This window comes from Pteronotus mesoamericanus, unplaced genomic scaffold, assembly GCF_021234165.1.
Source record: "Pteronotus mesoamericanus isolate MK-2021 breed Mesoamerican mustached bat unplaced genomic scaffold, CSHL_Meso_final contig_228, whole genome shotgun sequence".
Classification (NCBI taxonomy): Eukaryota; Metazoa; Chordata; class Mammalia; order Chiroptera; family Mormoopidae; genus Pteronotus; species Pteronotus mesoamericanus.
Window position 1 is genome coordinate 833,033 of NW_026555095.1, and position 20,491 is coordinate 853,523.

The 20,491-nt window shown below is 36.8% G+C and overlaps 1 protein-coding gene across 1 annotated transcript in view; it reads right to left on the minus strand.

Annotated features, from left to right (window-relative positions):
* Window positions 1–18,305, minus strand: part of TEX55 (testis expressed 55) — a 29,414-nt gene extending 11,109 nt beyond the window's left edge. Inside the window, exons 1-4 of the mRNA XM_054572300.1 lie at window positions 17,791–18,305; window positions 16,752–17,700; window positions 16,000–16,146; window positions 14,209–14,271 (exon numbers count right to left, since the gene is read on the minus strand). Of these exons, the coding sequence (XP_054428275.1) occupies window positions 14,209–14,271; window positions 16,000–16,146; window positions 16,752–17,700; window positions 17,791–18,305 (1,674 nt within the window). The remainder of the gene's footprint in view (window positions 1–14,208; window positions 14,272–15,999; window positions 16,147–16,751; window positions 17,701–17,790) is intronic.
* Between the last annotated feature and the right edge of the window lie 2,186 nt (window positions 18,306–20,491).

Consider the following 20,491-nt stretch of genomic DNA (forward strand, 5'->3'; position numbering starts at 1 on the left):
AGTATAAAAAAAGATTTGTGCATGAATGTTCAAACATTGATTACACTGCAACCACATAATCACACCAAGTCACCAGTTAAACAATATAAAAATATCAAGTCTGCTTTAATGTCCAAATAGAAATTAAATAAAGATTTTGCTCACAAAAGTAGTATCAAATGATCATCTCTGTTATGATTGCTGGGCAGGTACACTCATACCAGGCAGACCTCCTTAAAACTTTTTGTTTTTAAATACCAGTTTGACTGGTTACACATTCCATCAATGTAGATACTCTTCAGGGAGCAAAGGTAATGAGAAAGAGATATTCTGCCTCTCCCACAGGTGTGTACAGAGTAGTATAACGTGTTTGAATTTTGCTGTAGGTTAAAAATCAGGTGGGAACTGTCCTCATAGATAGATTAAATTACAGCTACTAATGGGAGAATATAACAGATAGGGTTATCTGTTATAAAGAAGAAAATAGTAAAAATACATTGAAGGTACTAAGAAATAAGAAAAAAATTACAATAATTATCTTCCACTAAGAGAAAAAAGTGCTGGTACAAATTATTTTCCACACATTATCTGGTTTGTAAATTTTACAAACAGCTTGGAGACATGAAAGATTTTTAATCTCTAGGAGAATTGCATGTAAATTGCTAGTAAATTGCTAGTTTTTGATTCCCTTAGGGATTAGTGAATTTGTTATTGTTTGGTACTTAGCAGGAATGAGTATTGAAATATCAATGCATGGGTAAGTATAATGTGTATATTTTTGTATGATTAGCCAGAGGTATCTGTACACAGTATGTGAATTATGCAAATATACCCTATAGATTTTTACTTAAAAATTAAGAACACATTTAGGCAGAATCACTAATAATGAGCATTCAAAAACCAGTTTTTAGGGTAAGAAACAGAACATAGTGTTGACACTGATGGTTGTAAACAATGTTGAAGAGAGATTCATTCTTTGTAGGTTTCATTTTTGTTTCTGTTATTTATCATTTCCTGTACCTGAGGAGAATGAAAAAGAATTTTTTGCAATTGCAATTTTGATCTACTTGGAATTACCAAGTAGTTGTGGGGTTAAAATATGTAGATATTGTACTGAAGCCCTTCCACTGAACAAGAAAAATAATTTAGACTTTGGTAAGTCAAGAATACATGTAATCTCTAGGAGAACCAGTAAAAACATAAGAGGATATTAGGGCAATGACCCTATTCTGTATGATACTATAATTACAGATACATATCACACACATTTTTTAAAACCTATAGAATGTACAACACAAGAGAGAATGCTATGTAAACCATGGACTTTAGTTAATAACTATAATGGCTCATCAACTGTTACAAATATACCACACTAATGCAAGATGTTAATAATAGGGGAAACCAGGAGTGGGGAAAGGGAGTACATGGGAACTCATTGTACTTTAATATTTCTGGAAACCTAAAACTATTCTAAAGCATAAAGTCTATTAATTTTAAGAGGTTACCCCAATTTGAAACCAGAAAAATTTAAGAGAATACGACTTCTAAATTAATAGAGAGAAAAATGGAGTGATAAAGGAAGGTAAAAAGTACAGGAAAAGAAACAAAACAGGTAGGACACATAGGTAGCATATGGTAAGAAAATAGATGTAAACCAAATATATCTTTAATAACACCAAATATAAATGGACAAATATTTAAATTAAAAGCATGTAAGATATTAATAATGATAAAGATATAATATATGTTATTTACAAGAAAGACTTTTGAAACTTAAGGACAAAATTAAAAATAATGATAGTGTACCTTTTAAACATTGACTAAAGTAAATCTGGTAGAGCTATAAAAATATTGAACAGAGTAGTTGGAGTTTGTGTTACACCTCTTAATGATAAAAAGTTCAATTTACTGGAAAGATGTAAAAACTCTAAATTAACTTTCACCTAATAACATAGCCCCGACTACGTAGACACAGTATAAATTGACAGAACTATACGAGATGAAGCAAACTTACAATCATACTGGAAGACCTGAACAACTGTTTAGCAAATCTGGCCTAATCGATATATAGAGAATACTCTCCAATAATTACAGAATAAATATTTTTCAACTCCAATAAGTCATTCACAACAGTTAACCAAATACCGCATCATAAAGCAAGTCAACACATTTCAAAGGTTTGAAATCTTGTTCTGGGTAAAGTGCACTTGACATAGAAATCATTAACTAAAGGGCACCTAGAAAACCTAATATGTGATAATTTATATAAAAAATCTCATGTCCAAAAATCCAGAGGTTGAAGAAATCATAATAGAAGCTAGAAGCTATTTTGAACTAAATAAAGTGAAAATACTTAAATTTATGAGAAAACCTTAAGCGTATATATTATATATAAAAAAGGAAGATCTGCTTCCTGATATGCTAGAGTAATGCACTTAAAAAATAAATCCTGCTCTGGCTGGTGTGGCTCAGTTGATTGAGCTCCGGCCTGCAAACCAAAGGGTTGCTGGTTTGATTCCCAGTCAGGGCACGTGCCTGGGTTGCAGGCCAGGTCCCCAATATAGGGTGTGTGAGAGGCAACCACACATTGCTGTTATCTCCCTCTCTTTCTCCTTCCCTTCCCCTCTCTCTAAAAAAAAATAATAAATCTTTTTAAAAAAATAAAAAAAAAATCCTGCCAATAACAGTTGTTCAATATAAACAAAACACAATCTTCCCTATGCTGAAGGACAAAAACCAGATCAAACCAACCAAACAAAAAACCCCCACAACCATCATAGGGTTCTGGAGACTGAACAAAGAGAGGCAGATTTTGGAGGAGAGTCAAATCTTGGAGCTGCTGGCCAAACATGAAATGAATTCCCCATTATTTATAACTTTGACCCAATGATAGTCACTGCCATAGGGGTGCCTAAAACTCACAGAAATGCCTAAAACTCTGAAAGCCCCCTGTCTTTCAGGAGGAAGAAACAGGAGGAGTAGTCTCACCAAATATGTCCAGATGTTGAAGAATGAGGGGTAAACCTAGAAGAGAGAAGGAGGTTCTCTAATTCTGTGCATGAACCTTACACAAGACTCAGGCTGACCCCTGGATCATGCACTCACAACACAGATTCAAAGTAGTGTAGCAAAAGCTTAACGAATTCACCTGAGCTATGACCACCAACACCAGAAGTCAAGAGAATTCTTACAAGTTGAATCTAACCATGTTAACTGCCAGAAAACATAATATTCACAATGTCCAGGATATGATTTAAAATTATTTTTCCATCTCTATACATCAGAAATATGTGCCTGTAGTTTTCTTTTCTTGTGTTTTGTCTGGCTTTAGTATCAGGATAATACTGGCCTTGGCATTATGCGTTTGAAAATGTTCCCTCTTCTTCAATTTTTTTGAAGAGTCTGAGAAGGATTCATGGAAATTCTTTAAATGTTTGATAGAGTTCACAATGAAGCCACCTTGTCCTGGTCTTTATTTTTTGGAAGGGTTTTGATTACTGATTCAGTCTTCATAGTAGCTTTAGGTCATTCAGTCTTTCTATTTTTTCATGATTAAGTCTTTATATATATATAAACTATTACAGTTGTTCCATTTTTTTCTTGCCTTTATTCCCCTCCACCCTGCACCCTCCTCCCACCAGCAATCCCCCCTTCTTAGTTCATGTCCATGGGTCATACATATAAGTTCTTTGGCTTCTCCATTTCCTATACTATTCTTAACTTCCTCCTGTCTATTTTGTAACTCCTATTTATACTTCTTATTCCCGGTACCTTTTCCCTCATTCTCCTCCCTCCCCTACCCCTCTGATCTCTGTTTCTGTGACTGTTCCTATTCTAGTTGTTTATTTTTGTTTTTCTTCTTTTTTAGGTTCAATTGTTGATAGTTGTTTTTGTCATTTTACTGTTCATAGTTCTTAATCTTCTTCTTTTTCTTAGAGAAATCCCTTTAACATTTCATATAATAAGGGCTTGGTGATGATGATCTTCTATAACTTGATCTTATCTGGGAAGCACTTTATTTATCTGCCCTTCCATTCTAAATTATAACTTTGCTGGATAAAGTAACCTAGGTTTGCTTCTTGGGTCCAACTTCTTTGGGACTCTCTGAGCTTCCTAGATCTCCTGAAACTCTATTTCCTTGGCCAGATTGGGGAATCTTTCCTTCATTATTTTTTCAAATAAGATTTCATTTCTTGCTCTTTCTCTTCTCCTTCTGGCACCCCTATGACTCGGATGTTGGAATGTTTAAAGTTATTCTGGAGGTTCCTAAGCCTCTCCTTATTTTTTTGAATTCTTGTTTCTTCATTCTGTTCTGGTTAAATGTTTATCTCTTCCTTCTGCTCCTAGTCGTTGACTTGAGTCCTGGTTTCCTTCCCTTTACTGTTGGTTCCACGTATATTTTTCTTTATTTCACATTGCATAGCCTTAACTTTTTCCTCCATTTTGCGATCATACTCAACCATTCCTATGAGCACTCTGATTACCAGTGTTTTGAACTGTGCCTCTGATATGTTGGTTATCTCTTCATTGCTTAATTCAATTTTTGGAACTTTGATCTGTCTTTTACCTGGGCCATATTTCTTTGTCTCAGTGCTCCTGGTTTAATTGGGAGGGGCAGAACTTTAGGAACTCACCAGGGTGGGGCAATCCAGGTCTCTTTTTGTGACCCTATCTGTGGGGGTAGGGTCTGAGAAGGAACAATGCTGCTTGCTCTGCTCTGGGCCAGCTTTCGGTCATTTCCCCTGCTGCCCAGAAGCAAATTGGGCCCTTCTGGTGCTGAATCAAGGGTGGGTGGGTTGTGTATGCTCTAGGACCCTGTGGGTCTCTCCAACAAACTCCCCTGCGAGGCTAGTATTTTCTCCTGCTGCCACATGCCCCAAAGGTTTTTACAGCCAGAGGTTTGGAGGCTTTCTTTTCCTGTGCTGGAACTCTGGATTGTGCAGTCTGTCTCACTCCTCAGTTGTTTCTCCTGGTTTATCTGTATGCAAATGTGGGACTGCCCAGTTCTCCAGCTGCTACCTTGCCACTAGTTCTCTTGCCCTGGCTGCCCATCTCTGCCCCTCTTACCAGTCTGGATGAGTGTTTCTTTTTTAACTTTTCGGTTGCTGGACTTCCATACAGTTCAATTTTCTGGCAGTCCTGGTTATTTTTTTGTTTTTAAATTTATTGTTGTCCTTCTTTTGGTTGTGCTAGGAGGCATAGTGTATCTACCCATGCCTCCATCTTGGCCAGAAGTCCCTACATGATTAAGTCTGCAGAGTGTATGTTTCTAGGAATTTATCCATCTCTTGTAGGTTATCCAGTTTGTTGGCATTTAATAAATCATTCATACTAGTCTCATATGATCCTTTTCATGTCTCTTCTTTTACTTCAGATTTTATTTGAGTCTTCTATCTTTGTCTTAGTCTAGTTAAAAGTCTGCCAATTTTGTTTATCTTTAAAAAAACTTTTATTATCATTTTCCTATTGATTTTCTATTTCATTTATTTATACTCTAATTTTTATTTCCTTCTGCTAATTTTAGGCTTAGATTGTACTTTTTCTAGCTCCTTGAGGTGTAAAATTAGGTTGTTTAATTGAAATCCTTCTTTTTTTTTAATGTGTTTATTGCTATAAACTCTCTTCAAACTCTCTTTGATGCATTCAGTACATTTTGGTATGTTGTGTTTTTATTTTAATTTATCTTTAGGTATTTTTAAATTCCTTTTTTATATTTTTTTCTTTGACTCAATGGTTGTTCAAAATTGAAAAGGAAGAAGTAAAATTTTCCGTTTGCAAATGACATGATCTTACAAAAAGCCCTACATACTTCATTTTAAAAAACTTGATAGAACTAATAAATGAATTAGGTAAAGTTATACAATACAAAATCAATGTACAAAAATCAGTTGCATTTCTAAACACTAATCAATAAACTATCCAGAAAGGAAATAGTAAAACAATACCATTTGTAATGGCACCAAAAAGAATAAAACATTTAGGAATGAACTTAACCAATAAAGTTAAAGACTTGTATATTAAAAACGATAATATTTATGAAAGAAATTAAATATGACACAGACAAACGGAGAGACAGCCAATGTTCATGCATTGGAAGAATTAATATTGTTAAAATGTCCATACTACTCAAAGCAAACTACAAATTCAATTTAATCCTTGTCAAAAACCCAATGGCATTTTTCTTTTAAAGAAGTAGAAAAAATTTCTAAAATGTATATGGAACCACAAAATACCCTGAATAGCCAAGTTAAGCTCAGGAAAGAAGAACAAAGATGGAGGCATCACATTTCCTTATTTCAAAATATATTACAAAGCTATAGTAATCAATCCAGTATGGTACTGGCATAAAACAGGCATATAGACTACTAAAATAGAATAGAGAGCCACGAAATAAATTTATCCAAATATGGTCAACTGGTCTTCAACAGCAATGCCAAAAATACACAAGAGGGAAAACATAGTCTCACTAACAAATGATGCTGGGAAAACGAAATATCAACATTTGAAAGAATAAAATTGGACCCTTATGCCATAGACAATAGTCAACACAATGGATTAAAGACTTAAACATGAGACATGAAACTGTAAAACTCCTAGAAAATGACAGGGAGAAATATTCATGAATGACATTGGTTTTGACAATGATTTAATGGATATGACAGTAAAAGCTTAGGTAACAAAAACAAATAACCAAGTGGACTACATCAAACTAAAAATCTTCTGTACAGCAAAGGAAACAATCACCAAAGTATACATGTCACCTACAGAATGGGAGGAAATATTTGCAAACCATATATTTGATAGGGGGTTGATACCCCAAATATATGAGGAACTCCTACACCTCAATATAAAAAAAAACCTAATAACCTAATTAAAATATGGGCTAAAGACTTGACTACACATTTCCCCAAAGAAGGCATGCAAATGGCCAACAGATATACATGAAAAAATGCTCAATGTCACCAGTTATCAGGGAAACACAAATCAAAACCACAATGAGATATCACCTCACATCTGTTAAGATAGCTATTATCAAAACAACAAAATATAACAAATATAATTGATGATGGGGAGAAGGTGGAACCTTTGTACACTGTTGGTGGGAATGCAAAATATTGTAGCCACTATGGGAAACAGTACAGTGGTCTCTCAAAAAATTAAAAGTAGAACTGCATGTTATTCAGCAATCCCACTTTGGGATTGCTCTATTTATCCAAAAGAACAGAAATCAGGATCTTGATGAGATATTAGCCCTTCTGTATTCATTGCAGCACTGTTAATAGAAGCCAAAATGTGGTAACAATCTAAATGTCAATCAACAAGTGAATGGATGAAGGCAATGTGGATTACGTACAACTGAATATTATTCAGCCTTTCAAAAGAAGAAAATTCTGCAATAGGTGACAACATAGATGAACAAGGGTGTTATGCTAAGTGAAATAAGTCAGTCACAGAAAGACAGGTACTACAGCATTCCACTTACATAGCATGATGTTTCAGTTAAGCAAGATAAAGAAGCTGTAGAGATCTGTACAACATTGTACCTATAGTCAACAATAATGTATTGTACACTTAAAATTTTAAGAGGATAGACATCATGTTAAATGTTCTTATCACAATAAAATTAAAAAAATAAATGTAAAAAGCAATCAACATATGCCAACTCCAAGATGATCTGATATTGAGATTGTTAGACAAGCATTTTAAAGCAGCCATTGCAACTATGTTCAATAAAGTAAAGGAAAACACACTGGATATGAAAGAAAACATAAGAAATCCCAGAAGAGAAGTATGAAATATAGAAAAGAACAAAATAGAAATTTTAAAATTAAAAAATAAAAAATTAACTGGATGGGTTTAATAGCAGAAAATAGATGATAGAGGAAAGAGACAGTAAACTTGAAAACTGGACCAAGGAAAACTTGGGGAAAAAAGGAAGAAAACTTAAAAGATCAGTGAGGTAATATCAAATCATCTGATAAAGGTTAACCTTAGCCTCAAAAAGGGAAGAGGGAGAAAGTGGAGCAGGGAAATACTTGAAGGAATCATGGCAGTCAACCTCCAAAACATGATGAAAGACACAAATTGATAGATTCAAGAAGCTCAGCTGGCAACCCAAAAGATAAATTACAGTGAGCATCATGATAAAACCCCCTGGAAACTAAAGAAAAATGGAAGATCATAAAGTCATCCAGAAAAAAATGACATATTACATACAGGAGGACAACAATTTGGCTGACTGTGAACTTCTGTCAGAAACTATGAAGGTTAGAAAATAGTGAAACCATGTTTGTTTGTTTTTTTTAAGAGGCAGGAAGAAAACTCAGTTCAGAATTCTATTTCCAGCAAAAATGCCCCATAAGAATGAAAGTATAAGAGACTTTCAGATAAAAGAGACCTAAGAGTGTTCATTGCCAGCAGTCCTGGCCAACAGTCCTGCAGTACGAGAAATGCTAAAAGATGTTTCTCAGTTTGAAGGGAAATAATTTCAGAGAGAAACTTGGAAATTCACAAATGAATAAAAAGCATTAGAAATAGTTATCTGTATGAATGGAAATGATTAATTTTTTCCTTTTAAATTCCTTAAAAATATATGATTATTTAAAGTCAACATTTTTTTTCTGAAAAGAGCTAGATAATACATATCTTAGGCATAGCAAGATAGGCACTATCCGTTGTTGCTGTTGAATTGCTGTTTCCCTTCTTTTATTTCTTCTGCTCTTCTTTATTACCCTGCCTCCTTATCCATTTTCTCCTCCTCTTCCTTCCTTCTCTTCTTCCTTCTTCAATCACTTTATAAAATGTAAATTCTTTCTTAGTTTGAGGGACACCTAAAATCAGATAGTCCATGGTTTTTCAACCCCTTTTCTACATAGTTAATTAAAAAGCAGAGATTGGCCCTGGCCAGTGTGGCTCAGTTGGTTGGAGCATCATCTGTGCACCAAAAGGTTGAGGATATGATTCCCGGTCAGGGCACATACCTAGGTTGTAGGTTTGATCCCCAGTCATGGTGCATACAGGAGGTAATCGATCTATGTTTCCCTCTCACGTCGATGTTTCTCTCTCTCTCTCTCTCTCTCTCTCTCTCTCTCTTCCTTGCTCTCTAAAATCAATAAAAATATCCCTTGGTGAGGATAAAAGAATTAAAAATTTAAAAAAAAGCAGAGGGTGTCAGAAAAGATAATCAAAATATATGGAAATTTGTGAGATGCAATGAGAGTAATGCCTAGAGAGAAACATTTCAAAATATCTGTATTAGAAAAGCAGAAAGGTCTAAAATCAATTATCTAAAATTCCACCTTAAAAAAATGGAAAAAGCAAAGTAAACAAAAATTAAGAAGAGGGAAGGAGATAATAAAGATAAGTGCAAAAAGGAACAAAATTGAAAGATGAACAATAGGGAATATCAACAAAGCCAAATCCTGGATAGGTACATGCAAAAAAAAAATGAAACTAGACCACCAACTTACATCATGCACTAGAATAAACCCAAGATGGATAAAAGACTCTAATATAAGTCATGACACCATAAAAGTCCTAGAGGAAAACATAGGCAGTAAATTTCAGATATCTCACACAGCAATATTTTCACCAATATATCTCCTAAGGCAAGGGAAATAAAGGAAAGAGTAAACAAAAGGGACTGTATCAAATTAAAAAGCTTCTGCAGGGCTAAAGAAAACATCAGCAAAATGAAAAGGGAACCAACTGTATGGGAAAACATATTTGCCAATGATACCTTGGGCAAGAGTTTGATCTCCAAAATATATAAAGAACTCATACAACTCAACACCAGGAAGACAAATAATCCAGTTAAAAAATGGACAAAGGACCTGAACAGACACTCCTCCAAGGAGGACATACACAGGGCCCAGAGACATATGAAAGAATGGTTAACATCATTAGCCATCAGAGAGATGTAAATTAAAACCACAATGAGATACCACCTCACACCTGTCAGAATCATCATCACTAACAAGTCAACAAACAACAGGTGCTAGTGAGGATATTATTGGTGGGATTGTAGACTGGTGCAGCCACTGTGGAAAACAGTGTGGAATCTCCTCAAAAAGCTAAAAATGGAACTGCCTTTTGACCCAATGACTCCACTGCTGGGAATATACCCTAAGAATCCTGAATCACCAATTCAAAAGAACTTACGCACCCTTTTGTTCATAACAGTCCTATTTGCAATAGTGAAATGCTGGAAACAGCCTAAGTGGCCATCAGTAAATGAGTAGATCAAAAAACTGTGGTACTTTTACCCAATGGAATACTACGCAGCAGAAGGAAAGAAGGAACTCCTACCTTTTGCTACAGCATGGATGGAATTGGAGAGTATTATGCTAAGTGAAATAAACCAAGTGGCAAAGGAAATACCATATGATCTCACCTAGAAGCGGAACCTAATGAATTTCTATTTTTAGAACCAGAGGCATGGAAACAAGGAACAGATGGACAGTGACCAGAGGGGAGAGGGGAGAAGGATAACGGGAGAAAGAAGGGGAAGGGTCTAGCCAAGGAACATGTATAAAGGACCCATGGACATGGATAATGGGGTGGGGATTGATGTGGGAGCAAGGGTAGGATAGGGGAGGGGAGAGAAGCGGGGGAAAAATTAGGACAACTGTAATAGAACAACAATAAAAAAAGAAAAAAATATTCAGCAACAACAGGAAAACCAAACAAAAAGTGAAGCCACATGCTGTCTTATAAAAATTTTTAATTGTTATTCTATTACAGTTGTCCCAGTTTTTTCCCCTTTGTCCTCCTCCATCTCTCCCTTCATGTCTGTCAATATTTGTTTTCTATATTTAGGTGCTTCTATGTTGGGTGCATAAGTGTTGACAAAAGTTATATCCTCTTATTGGATTGATGTCTTTATCATTTTATATTGCCCTTCTTTGCCTTTTATTATAGCACTTGTTTTAAAGTCTATTCGTCTGGTTTAAGAACTGTTACCCCAGTTACTTTTTCTCATTTGTATAAAATACCTTTTTCCATCCCTTTACTTTTAGTCTGTGTGTGTCTTTTGATCTAAAGTGGGTCTCTTGTAGGCAGCACATGTATGGGTCTTATTTATTATCCATTCAGCCAGCCCCCCCTTTTTATTGGAGCATTTAATCCATTTCCATTTAATGTAATTATTAATAGGTATCTAGTTATTGACATTGTACTTATTGTTTTCTGTTTTGTGGTTATTCTGTGGCCTTATTCTCTTGTACTCTTTTATGCTGATGATTTTCTATAGTGTTATGTTTGGGTTTTTTCCTCTTTATATCTTGTACATTTTGTATAGGTTTTTTGGTTTGTGGTTACCATGTGCTTTTCATTTATACCAAGCTATGCTTATAGCACTCTAATTTAAGTCAATGGTTGCTTAAGTTTGAATATATTCTAAAATTATTAGAGTTTTTTACTTGTCACTCCAGTGTTTATGTTTGTCATTATTTTATATCTTGTGTGTGTGTTTGTGTACCCCTTAATTTATTATTGTATTTACATATGATCATCCTACTTTTGTCTATTAACTTTTGTACTAGCTTTAAAATTGGTTGACCCACTGTTACTACTAAGTGCTTACCTTTGTCAGTGAGATTTTTTTCTTTCCTATATATTCTTATTTTTATTTTTGATATTTTCTCTCTACTTAAAGAAGTCCCTCTAACATTTCTTGTAAAGCTGGTTTAGTAATCATGAACTTCTTTAGTTTTTCTTGTCTGGGAGGCTATCTCTCCCTCAATACTAAATAATAACCTTGCTGGTTGGAGTAATCTTGGTTGTAGGTTTTTGTCTTTCATCACTTTGAATATTTCTTACTAGTCACTTCTGGCTTGCAAAGTTTCTGTAGAAAGATCTGCAGATAGTTTTATGGGAGCTTCCTTGTACATAATTAATTATTTTTTCTCTTGCTACTTTTAAAATCCTCTTTTTGACTTTAACTTTTAATTATGATGTGTCTTGGTGTAGTTGTCTTTGGGTGCACCTTGTTTGGGACTGTCTGTGCCTCCTGGACTTGTATGTCTATTTTCTTTGCTAAGTTAGAGAGATTTTCAGTTATTATTTCTTCAAATAAGTCTTCAATCCCTTTTTTCCTCTCTTTTCTTCTAGGGCTCCTATAATGTAAATGTTGTTATGCTTGATGCTGTCCCATAATTTTAAAAAATACTATTCTCATTTTAAAAACTGTTTATTTTTTTTTGTTCCAGTTGGGTGTTTTCCAGTACCTTGTCTTCCAGATCACTGATACAATTATTTGTTTCATCTAAACCATTGTTGATTCCCTCTAGTGTATTTTTTTCATTGTATTCTTCATTTCAAACAGATTCTTTATGACAGATTCTTCATGTTTTATATAAACTGTTTATTGTTTTCTATCTTTTTGTTAAAGCTCTCATTGATACCTTTTCTTGTATTAAGTTGATTAAACATTCTTCGAACTCTTTTTCTGGTAGATTACATGTCTCCATTTTGTTTAGTTCTTTTTCTGGAGTTTTGTCCTGTTCTTTCATTTCTGAGCTTGACAAATGATTCTAAATGCTGACATGGCAATGCACAAGCCTAAGAACATCCAACATACTTAAAAAAATAAGATGTGAGGACTTATTCTTATGGATATTAAGATTTTTTTATAATGCATGCTAATTAAGACAGTCTCATGTTAGAGCAAGGATAGGCAAATATACCATAAGAATCAAATAAAGAGTGAGGGTATGATCTTTAAAAATTTTTTTTTCATTTTTATTGTTGAGAGTATTACAGATGTTCCCACCTTCTGCCTTTACCTAGCCCCTACTCTCCCTTCCCTCTGGCTATCACCACAGTGTTATCTATGTTTATGAGTTATACATATATGTTCTTTGGCTAATTCCTTTACTTTCTTCTTCTTTTTTTTAAATAAAATGTGCTTAGACAGTTGGATATCTACTTGGGGAAAAAAAATGAAACAACACCATGTCATATCCCATATGAAATCAATTCCAGATAAGAGTAGATATAAATGTAAAAGGCAACAAACAAACAAATTTAACACTCCCCAATAAAACCCTACAAATGAACTTCTACAACATGATATAGGGGTCTATGGTTAGGATCTTTGACTAAGGAGAGACTTCTAAAACAGGACACTAGAGGTACTAATCATGAATAAAAAGATTGTTAAATTTGACTATCAAAATTAAGAATTTCTGTTTATCCAAAAATACCTTTGAGAGATAAAAAGGGGAGGCAGAGGTGAAATAAGATCTATAACAAACGATCAACAAAGAGCTCACAACCAAAATATGTAGAAAACTGCTACAAGTGAATAAAAAATAAGACTAACAATACAATAGAAAAAGAAGTACTTCCCAGTGGCTAATAAACAAATGAAAAGATATGCAACTACTTTACTAATCAGGAAAAAAAAAGAAACTGCAATGATTTATTACTAACCATCATCAAAATGGCTAATGCTAAAAATACTGATAATACTAAGTGTTAGGTATATCCTAGGTAAGGATATAAAACAACTAGAACTCTAATATACACTTCTACTGGGAGTATAAATTGGTACAATCACTTTGGAAAATTGTTTGAAATAATCTACTAGAGCTAAGCAAACCCATACCTTATGATCCAGCAATCACTCTCAGGGTATGTACTCAGAAGAAATGTGTATATATGTGCACAAAGAGACATGTACATGAAGGTGCATAGGAAAACTTTTGTTGCAATAGTTCTAAGCTGGAAACAACCTGGATATTCACATATATCATAGCATGGATAAATTATGACGTTTCATACATTGATGACTATACAGCAATGAAAATGAACTTCAGCTATACAAAACAGTATAGATTAATGTCATAGACATAATTTTGAGGAAAAGAAATGACACAAATGAATACCTAATATATGGTTTCAATTATATAAAGTTCAAAAGGCTGAAAAATCTAAACAAAATTTTATCATGATTCAAGTTTAGTGGTAAAATTATAAAGAGAAATGAGGAAGTCAATATCAAAAGAGTCAGAATAATAGTCCCTTTGTGGGGAGTAATAACTGAGGGGGAAAAAGAGAGCTTCTGGGATTCTAGCAATATTTTAATTTTTAAAATTGGAATGGTAGTTACAGGTTTGCTCATTTCATGATAATTCACTGAGTTATATATGTTTTGTTTTAAATACTTATGTGTGCTGTATTTACAATAAAAAGAATAAAAAGATTGTTTTTTCTACTATTCCATACCTGGCACAGCATAAAACTCAGGGGATCCTCTGGCCTTTCATAGACTAAGTTTTCAGTGATCTGCTGAGAGAGCATAGACATCACATATGGTTCTGAGCTAAAGTTAACATGGTAAAGTTATATCTGAAGCAATGTCCAGCACTAAGCTAACATGTACCACAGAATTTTAAATAAACTCATATATATCTACAAAGTGACAAATTACTTTCTTACTACTGATAAAATTAGGTAAAGTAAGGTAAAATTTGGATGAATAAAAATTTAAATAAGTAGACATGGCTATTTCTCTAGTTTTCAAGATCAAAGAGGTAGTGAGAAAGTTCTGGAGAAAGTCTTTGTTTTGAGAGCTATAATTTTGCTAGACTGAAAAATTAACATTAGTCAGAGAAAAGTATTTTGAGTAAAATTTAAAAATGACTATATAATTTTACATAGAGCCTTCCTTCTGAGACATTTGATTTTAAATGGTAAAAGTTATATTCATTGTTTCTAATAATAAATGAGAAAGCATATATAAAACTTCAGAGATTCACTACCATATTTTTTTTTGGTGTTGAATACCCTCCAAAAATTATAATAAATTTTTCTCATCTGTAAGGAACAAAAATGGGACAAATTTTAGGCATAAAATATTCAAGGTCTGTTTAATGTATCCACACCAATTATGTATTTCATATGTTTCTATTGAACATTATTTGGTAATTATTTTTTTTCTTATAACAATGTTGAATGTATAAGCAAGCATTGTTTTTCCTTGACAGATGAAGAACATTATTTGTAGAATGATTAGAATTCTACTTTCTTCAACAGTTTTCATCCTTAAGTTTAAATATTAGTTGTTCTTTGATTAAAGCCAGAAAACCCAGCCATAAGTTCTCTCCCACAAAAGGACATTTTAACAAAGAAAAGACATTGAGCAGGGTTAATGAAGTATCACTTATCCCTATTTTATATAAGGAAATTGAGATTCACAGCTGTTATGTAATTTTCCCCAAATAACAAAGGTGAAAACCGGTCAAGTTAGGTTTGGGCCTCAGGCTAAATTTGCAAAGTGTGTGCTTTTTCTCCTATACCCTACTTCTTTAAACTTAAGTTTAAATGTTTTCATTTGAGGTGGACCATTCTTATTTTTCGCCTTTCTAACCACAAAGTACTTCATGTATTCATGTATTATATATGAATATGTACCTTGCTGGGTAATAATATTAACATAAAAATAAACATGTCAGACAAACAAAAACAAAAATAACTCACCAGACAACAAACATTTTATAAGTGTGATAGTCTCTCGTAATTCTATTTTGGCCAAATATATCATAGTTTTAAGAAGTTTCCCCATATTCCGAGGTCAGTAAGATTCAAAATTTCAAGAATTAGAAGCAATTCTTAACTACTCCCCCAACTCCCTCCCAAAGGATGTGGTTTCTTAGATGATTACAGGGTGGTTGTCTTTTTAAAGTATTATATTCTGCCTGGAAAGCCCTTTTCTTTCCTTTTCAATGTCCATGTTTTGTCCTTCCTTCCTAGTCTGGCTCAGACTTTAATTCCTGGCCACGTTTTCCCTATCAATCATTCTACCTGAGCCCTCTGAATGGCTTCATATCATGGTATCACTCATTTGGTGTTTATCATTTACTACTTTTGGTTATTACATCTTACTGACTTCTTAGAGTATATCCTTTCTATAGCAAAGGTCCTTTCTTGTACCACACAAAAGCCAGGTCTAAGTTTATTTTTTATACTATAATTACTGAAAAACTCACAATTAAAAAAAAGGAGTGAGAGGTTTACCTGGAATATTTGCAGAATGTGGTGTTTTTCCATGTATTGTAGTGAAACTTGATAAGGATCTTGATACACTATAGAAGGAAACCGCCTCCTATGGGTTTTGTTGTGAGCATGAGAACTCTTCCTTTCTTGGTATTCTGAAATATCAACCTGAAATGGAAATACAACACACCCCCCCCCGACCAAGAGTCTAATAAATCAAAAAACCTCAGGAAGTTTTGTTCTTATTTTTGCTGTTATTAGTGGAATCTGGTGATGATGGGATCTGAACACCAGGATGTCGAGGAAAGACACATTATTGTGAGAGCCCTGGCTGATCTTCCAAGCAATATAATGCACCTCAAGTCCTGGGGGTTACCTGAGGCTTCTCCAATCTACTTCAAATACTTTTCCCTTCACAGGGGTCTCCAGTTTACTCCAAATTCTTTACCTTTGGTAAAAGCCCAGAGAGGGGAAAGTGACTTGATGTTTTAGAGTTAGTAGACACACCAGGACTTGAAACCCAGGTCTCCTGAATGCTGGTTAATCAATCCTTCCTGAATGGCCTTAGGGTAGCAGAGAAAGCAACACATCTCTATATATCCCACCATTCTCCTGTCCTTCCTGAATCCCATAGGTTACACATATCAAAATGTTGGTTTATTCCTCATCCTTGATCCAACCTGTGTCCACCCTCCACTCTCTATACCACCACCACAGGCCCCTGGTTTGGCCTCCAACCTCCCAGGTGGGTACCAAGTGCCCTTTTAACCTACAGGCTTAGTTTCTACGGCTTGGGTTTTGTCTTGACTGATGACATAGTCCAATTGGGTTGAGATGATGGGGAATCTTGAGGAAAAACCTTGGCCTTTTGCTTGGAAGTTACTGATGAGCCTGGTATCAAATGAGTTAAATGCTTGCAGAAAGCTTGTACTTTCAGTGTCAGTTACATCTGAAACCTTGGAATCACTGAGGTCTGTCTGGCTAGTCTCAAATTTGCAGGGCTGTACTCTGAAGTCAGCATCTTTGTCCTCCTTGATGGCAAATATTCTGTCATCATACTGGTGGTCACTTTCTCCATAGTGAAACTGTTTGTGTTCTATGTCATCATCTTCATTCATTAAGTGATCAACATTGTCAGATTTACTGTAGTCATATTTATCAACTGTAGGATGATGGGTACTGCTGTCAGCTTGGTCAGCCACCTGGTGTTCAGCTAGTTCAGTAGTTTGGTCATGCACTTTGTGGTGAGTCTTTACAGATGTGTTATAGCCAATTTGGTCAGACAATCTATGGTCAATCTGTTCAGAAGTTCTTCGTTCAACCAGACCAGACAATCTGCGGTCCGTCTGTTCAGAACCTCTCCGGTCAGCCTGGCCGGACATTGTGCTGTCCATCTGTTCAGAAGCTCTCCGGTCAGCCTGGCCGGACATTCTGCGGTCCATCTGTTCAGAAGCTCTCCGGTCAGCCTGGCCGGACATTCTGCGGTCCATCTGTTCAGAAGCTCTCCGGTCAGCCTGGCCGGACATTGTGCTGTCCATCTGTTCAGAAGCTCTCCGGTCAGCCTGGCCGGACATTCTGCGGTCCATCTGTTCAGAAGCTCTCCGGTCAGCCTGGCCGGACATTCTGCGGTCCATCTGTTCAGAAGCTCTCCGGTCAGCCTGGCCGGACATTCTGCGGTCCATCTGTTCAGAAGCTCTCCGGTCAGCCTGGCCGGACATTGTGCTGTCCATCTGTTCAGAAGCTCTCCGGTCAGCCTGGCCGGACATTCTGCGGTCCATCTGTTCAGAAGCTCTCCGGTCAGCCTGGTCGGACATTCTGCGGTCCATCTGTTCAGAAGTTCTTTGGTCAGCTTGGCTGGACAATCTACGATCAATGTGTTCAGGGGTTCTTTGTTCATGCAGAACCCTCCTATGTTTGTCAGTCTTTTCAGATTCTACAAGATCAGCTTGGTGAGATTCCTTGCTGTCTGTCTGTTCAGACATTCTTTGGTCAATCTGGTCAGTTGTTCTATGATCAACAACATTATCATGGTTGGATGCTCTGAGGTCAGCCTGATTAGATGTTCTGTGCCCATTGGATTCAGATACTTTGTGGTCTGCTTGGCCAAATATGAGGGGTTCAGTCTGGCTAGATTCTCTTCGGTCAGTCTGGTTAGCTGTTCTGTGATTAGACTGGTTATCTGCCTCCTCTTTGTCCAGGTTCTTCCAGTTGTCTTCCTGACGACCTGCGTGGCTGTCATATGGATCTGTATGGCTGTCATTTGGGGACCTTGCTGTGCTTTCAGGTTCCAAGGATTCCTCTTCAGCCTCTTCTGGAGTCTCTTCCATTTCCTTCCAGGTCTCAGTTGCTAGAGGCTGTGGGTGGGGCCAGGCTGGGTTGTCTAGGCGACCATAGGAGAACGCAGGACAACAATGCCTGTGGGCTTGATGCTGCCTCAGCGCACTGATTTTTCCGTTCTCCTTTCTTCGGGGAGCTTGGGCAGTTGCCTGGCGGTGATCCGCGCTCCCGCGCAGCTATCGCTGGGCAAGCGCTGCCTCCAGCTCTGGGCACAGTCGGGAGAGGGCTTCTGCTGATAAGCGAAGTGGACGCCCCTCTCTTGAGAAAAGGTGATGACCACACGCTGGCGCCGCCACTGTCCAGCAGTTAGATCTCAGGGCTCTCTGGATGGGTGTTTCAGAATGGTGCCCTCCTTGTTTTCATGAGAAAATTCACAGCGGTGCATGTCAAATAGGATTGTCAGGTACCATTTCTAATCCACAGCACAATGTTAGGGGATGAATACCCACGCAACCACACGAGGGCAGCATACTTGAAAAGAGGTGGCTATTGCCATTAATCAAATCCAAGCTTCCTTGCCACTGACTTGTCTAATCACTGCTTCCTGTAGTTATTGGGCACTGTGCTAGTAAATGGTCCTGCTAAATGGTATTTATTCTTTTTTAGACTGTAATTGGTACTGTGGTGATGCAGCCACGTTATGTTTTCAGTTTTAATTTTTTTTAACCCTCACTAGAGGATATGTGTGTGTGTGTGTGTGTGTGTGTGAGAGAGAGAGAGAGAGAGAGAGAGAGAGAGAGAAACATTGATGGGTAGCCTCCCATATGCAACCTGGCCAAAGATCAACCTGCAATCTGTCGGTGTACAGGACACTGCTCCATCCCAGCCAAGACTTCAGTTTTAATTTTTTAAAACCATTTTTAATCCTGCCTTTACAAACAGTGCTGGTACTGTTTTCAGTGATATCCATGTTACCAGACAGGAGCCTGGACCTGAGTGGATCTGCCTAGGGAGAGTTGTAGTGTTGGGGGTTTTTGACTTCATGTGGGAAAGCTTTCACAACATGAGTCCAGGTGATTATGAGGCTACATTTATTAAAGCTAGGGACAGTGAAACAAGGAAGGGCTTAGCACAGAAGCAACAGGAGAGCCTAGGCTGGGGCCACTTTAGCTCACTGGGAAGTCAGAGAAAAGGGGCCTCGGAGACAAGTTCAAAGGGTTAACCTGGGGCAAGCTGCCAGCTGCCCATTGCCTTAGAGTTTAAGACATATGTTCCTCTGAAGAGAGAAGGTGGAGTGGATAGAAGGAAGGAAAGGAAATGGTGCGATGGCGCTGGCTGCTCCCCAGAGGGAGAGGTCACATCCTGGGCCATTTGTCTTGAGGCTTTTATCACTTTCTTGCAGGCTGGAATCTTAGGTGACTTCTTGGGGGATAGTTTTAGCAGAATATTCATCAGTTCTTCATCTGTGTCCTTTCAGGGTCATGATCTCCACTGATAATCAGTGACAGGGCAGAGGGTCTTTAGTCATTGCAGTTGGTCCTGGTGTCACCCATCTGGTTTTGCTGCTTTCCTGGATGTAGAGCTGAAATACAACTGAGGCCTACATGTTATCTCTAGGGAGGCAGCCTTTTGTGTCTGGCTATAAATTGCTTGGCTATTGTGTTCAGTTATCTGTCTCAGTTTCCCTATTCCATTTGCCAAGGAACTTTCCTAGCTTCTTACTATCCTGTCTCACAGGGAAGAGGTTTGTCCTCTACACACTCATGTTACCAAAGTCACAGAGGTCTTCCGGTAACCAAACACAGGTCCAGCTGCCTGCTGCTTCAAAAGCCGATACTCAAGAGTCAGGGGCTGATGTAAAGGAAAGTAGTTTTATTAAGGTGCCATCAACCTGGAAGATGGGGGACTCGCCTCAAAACCCATCTCTGCATTTCAGGGGTTCTGGCTAGTTTATACAGGGGAACATGGGAAGAGAGGAATGAAGGAATTTCTGATGATAAGCATTTTCTCAGCTCTGCTCCTGGGTGGCTTCAGGGTCGTTTCCTGTGCGTGTCATCATGTAGTTTCATAGCTCTATCTGCAGTTTCACTGGTGATATCTGGGGACAGAACATGCAGGCGGCGTTTCTGCTGCTTCTAACAGGAGTTGCTGAGGCTCGCCCGATTTCTTGTGATCAGGGCCATTCCTTGGTTAAGCAGGAGCCGCAATGGCTGATGTCTATAAAATACTTACAAGG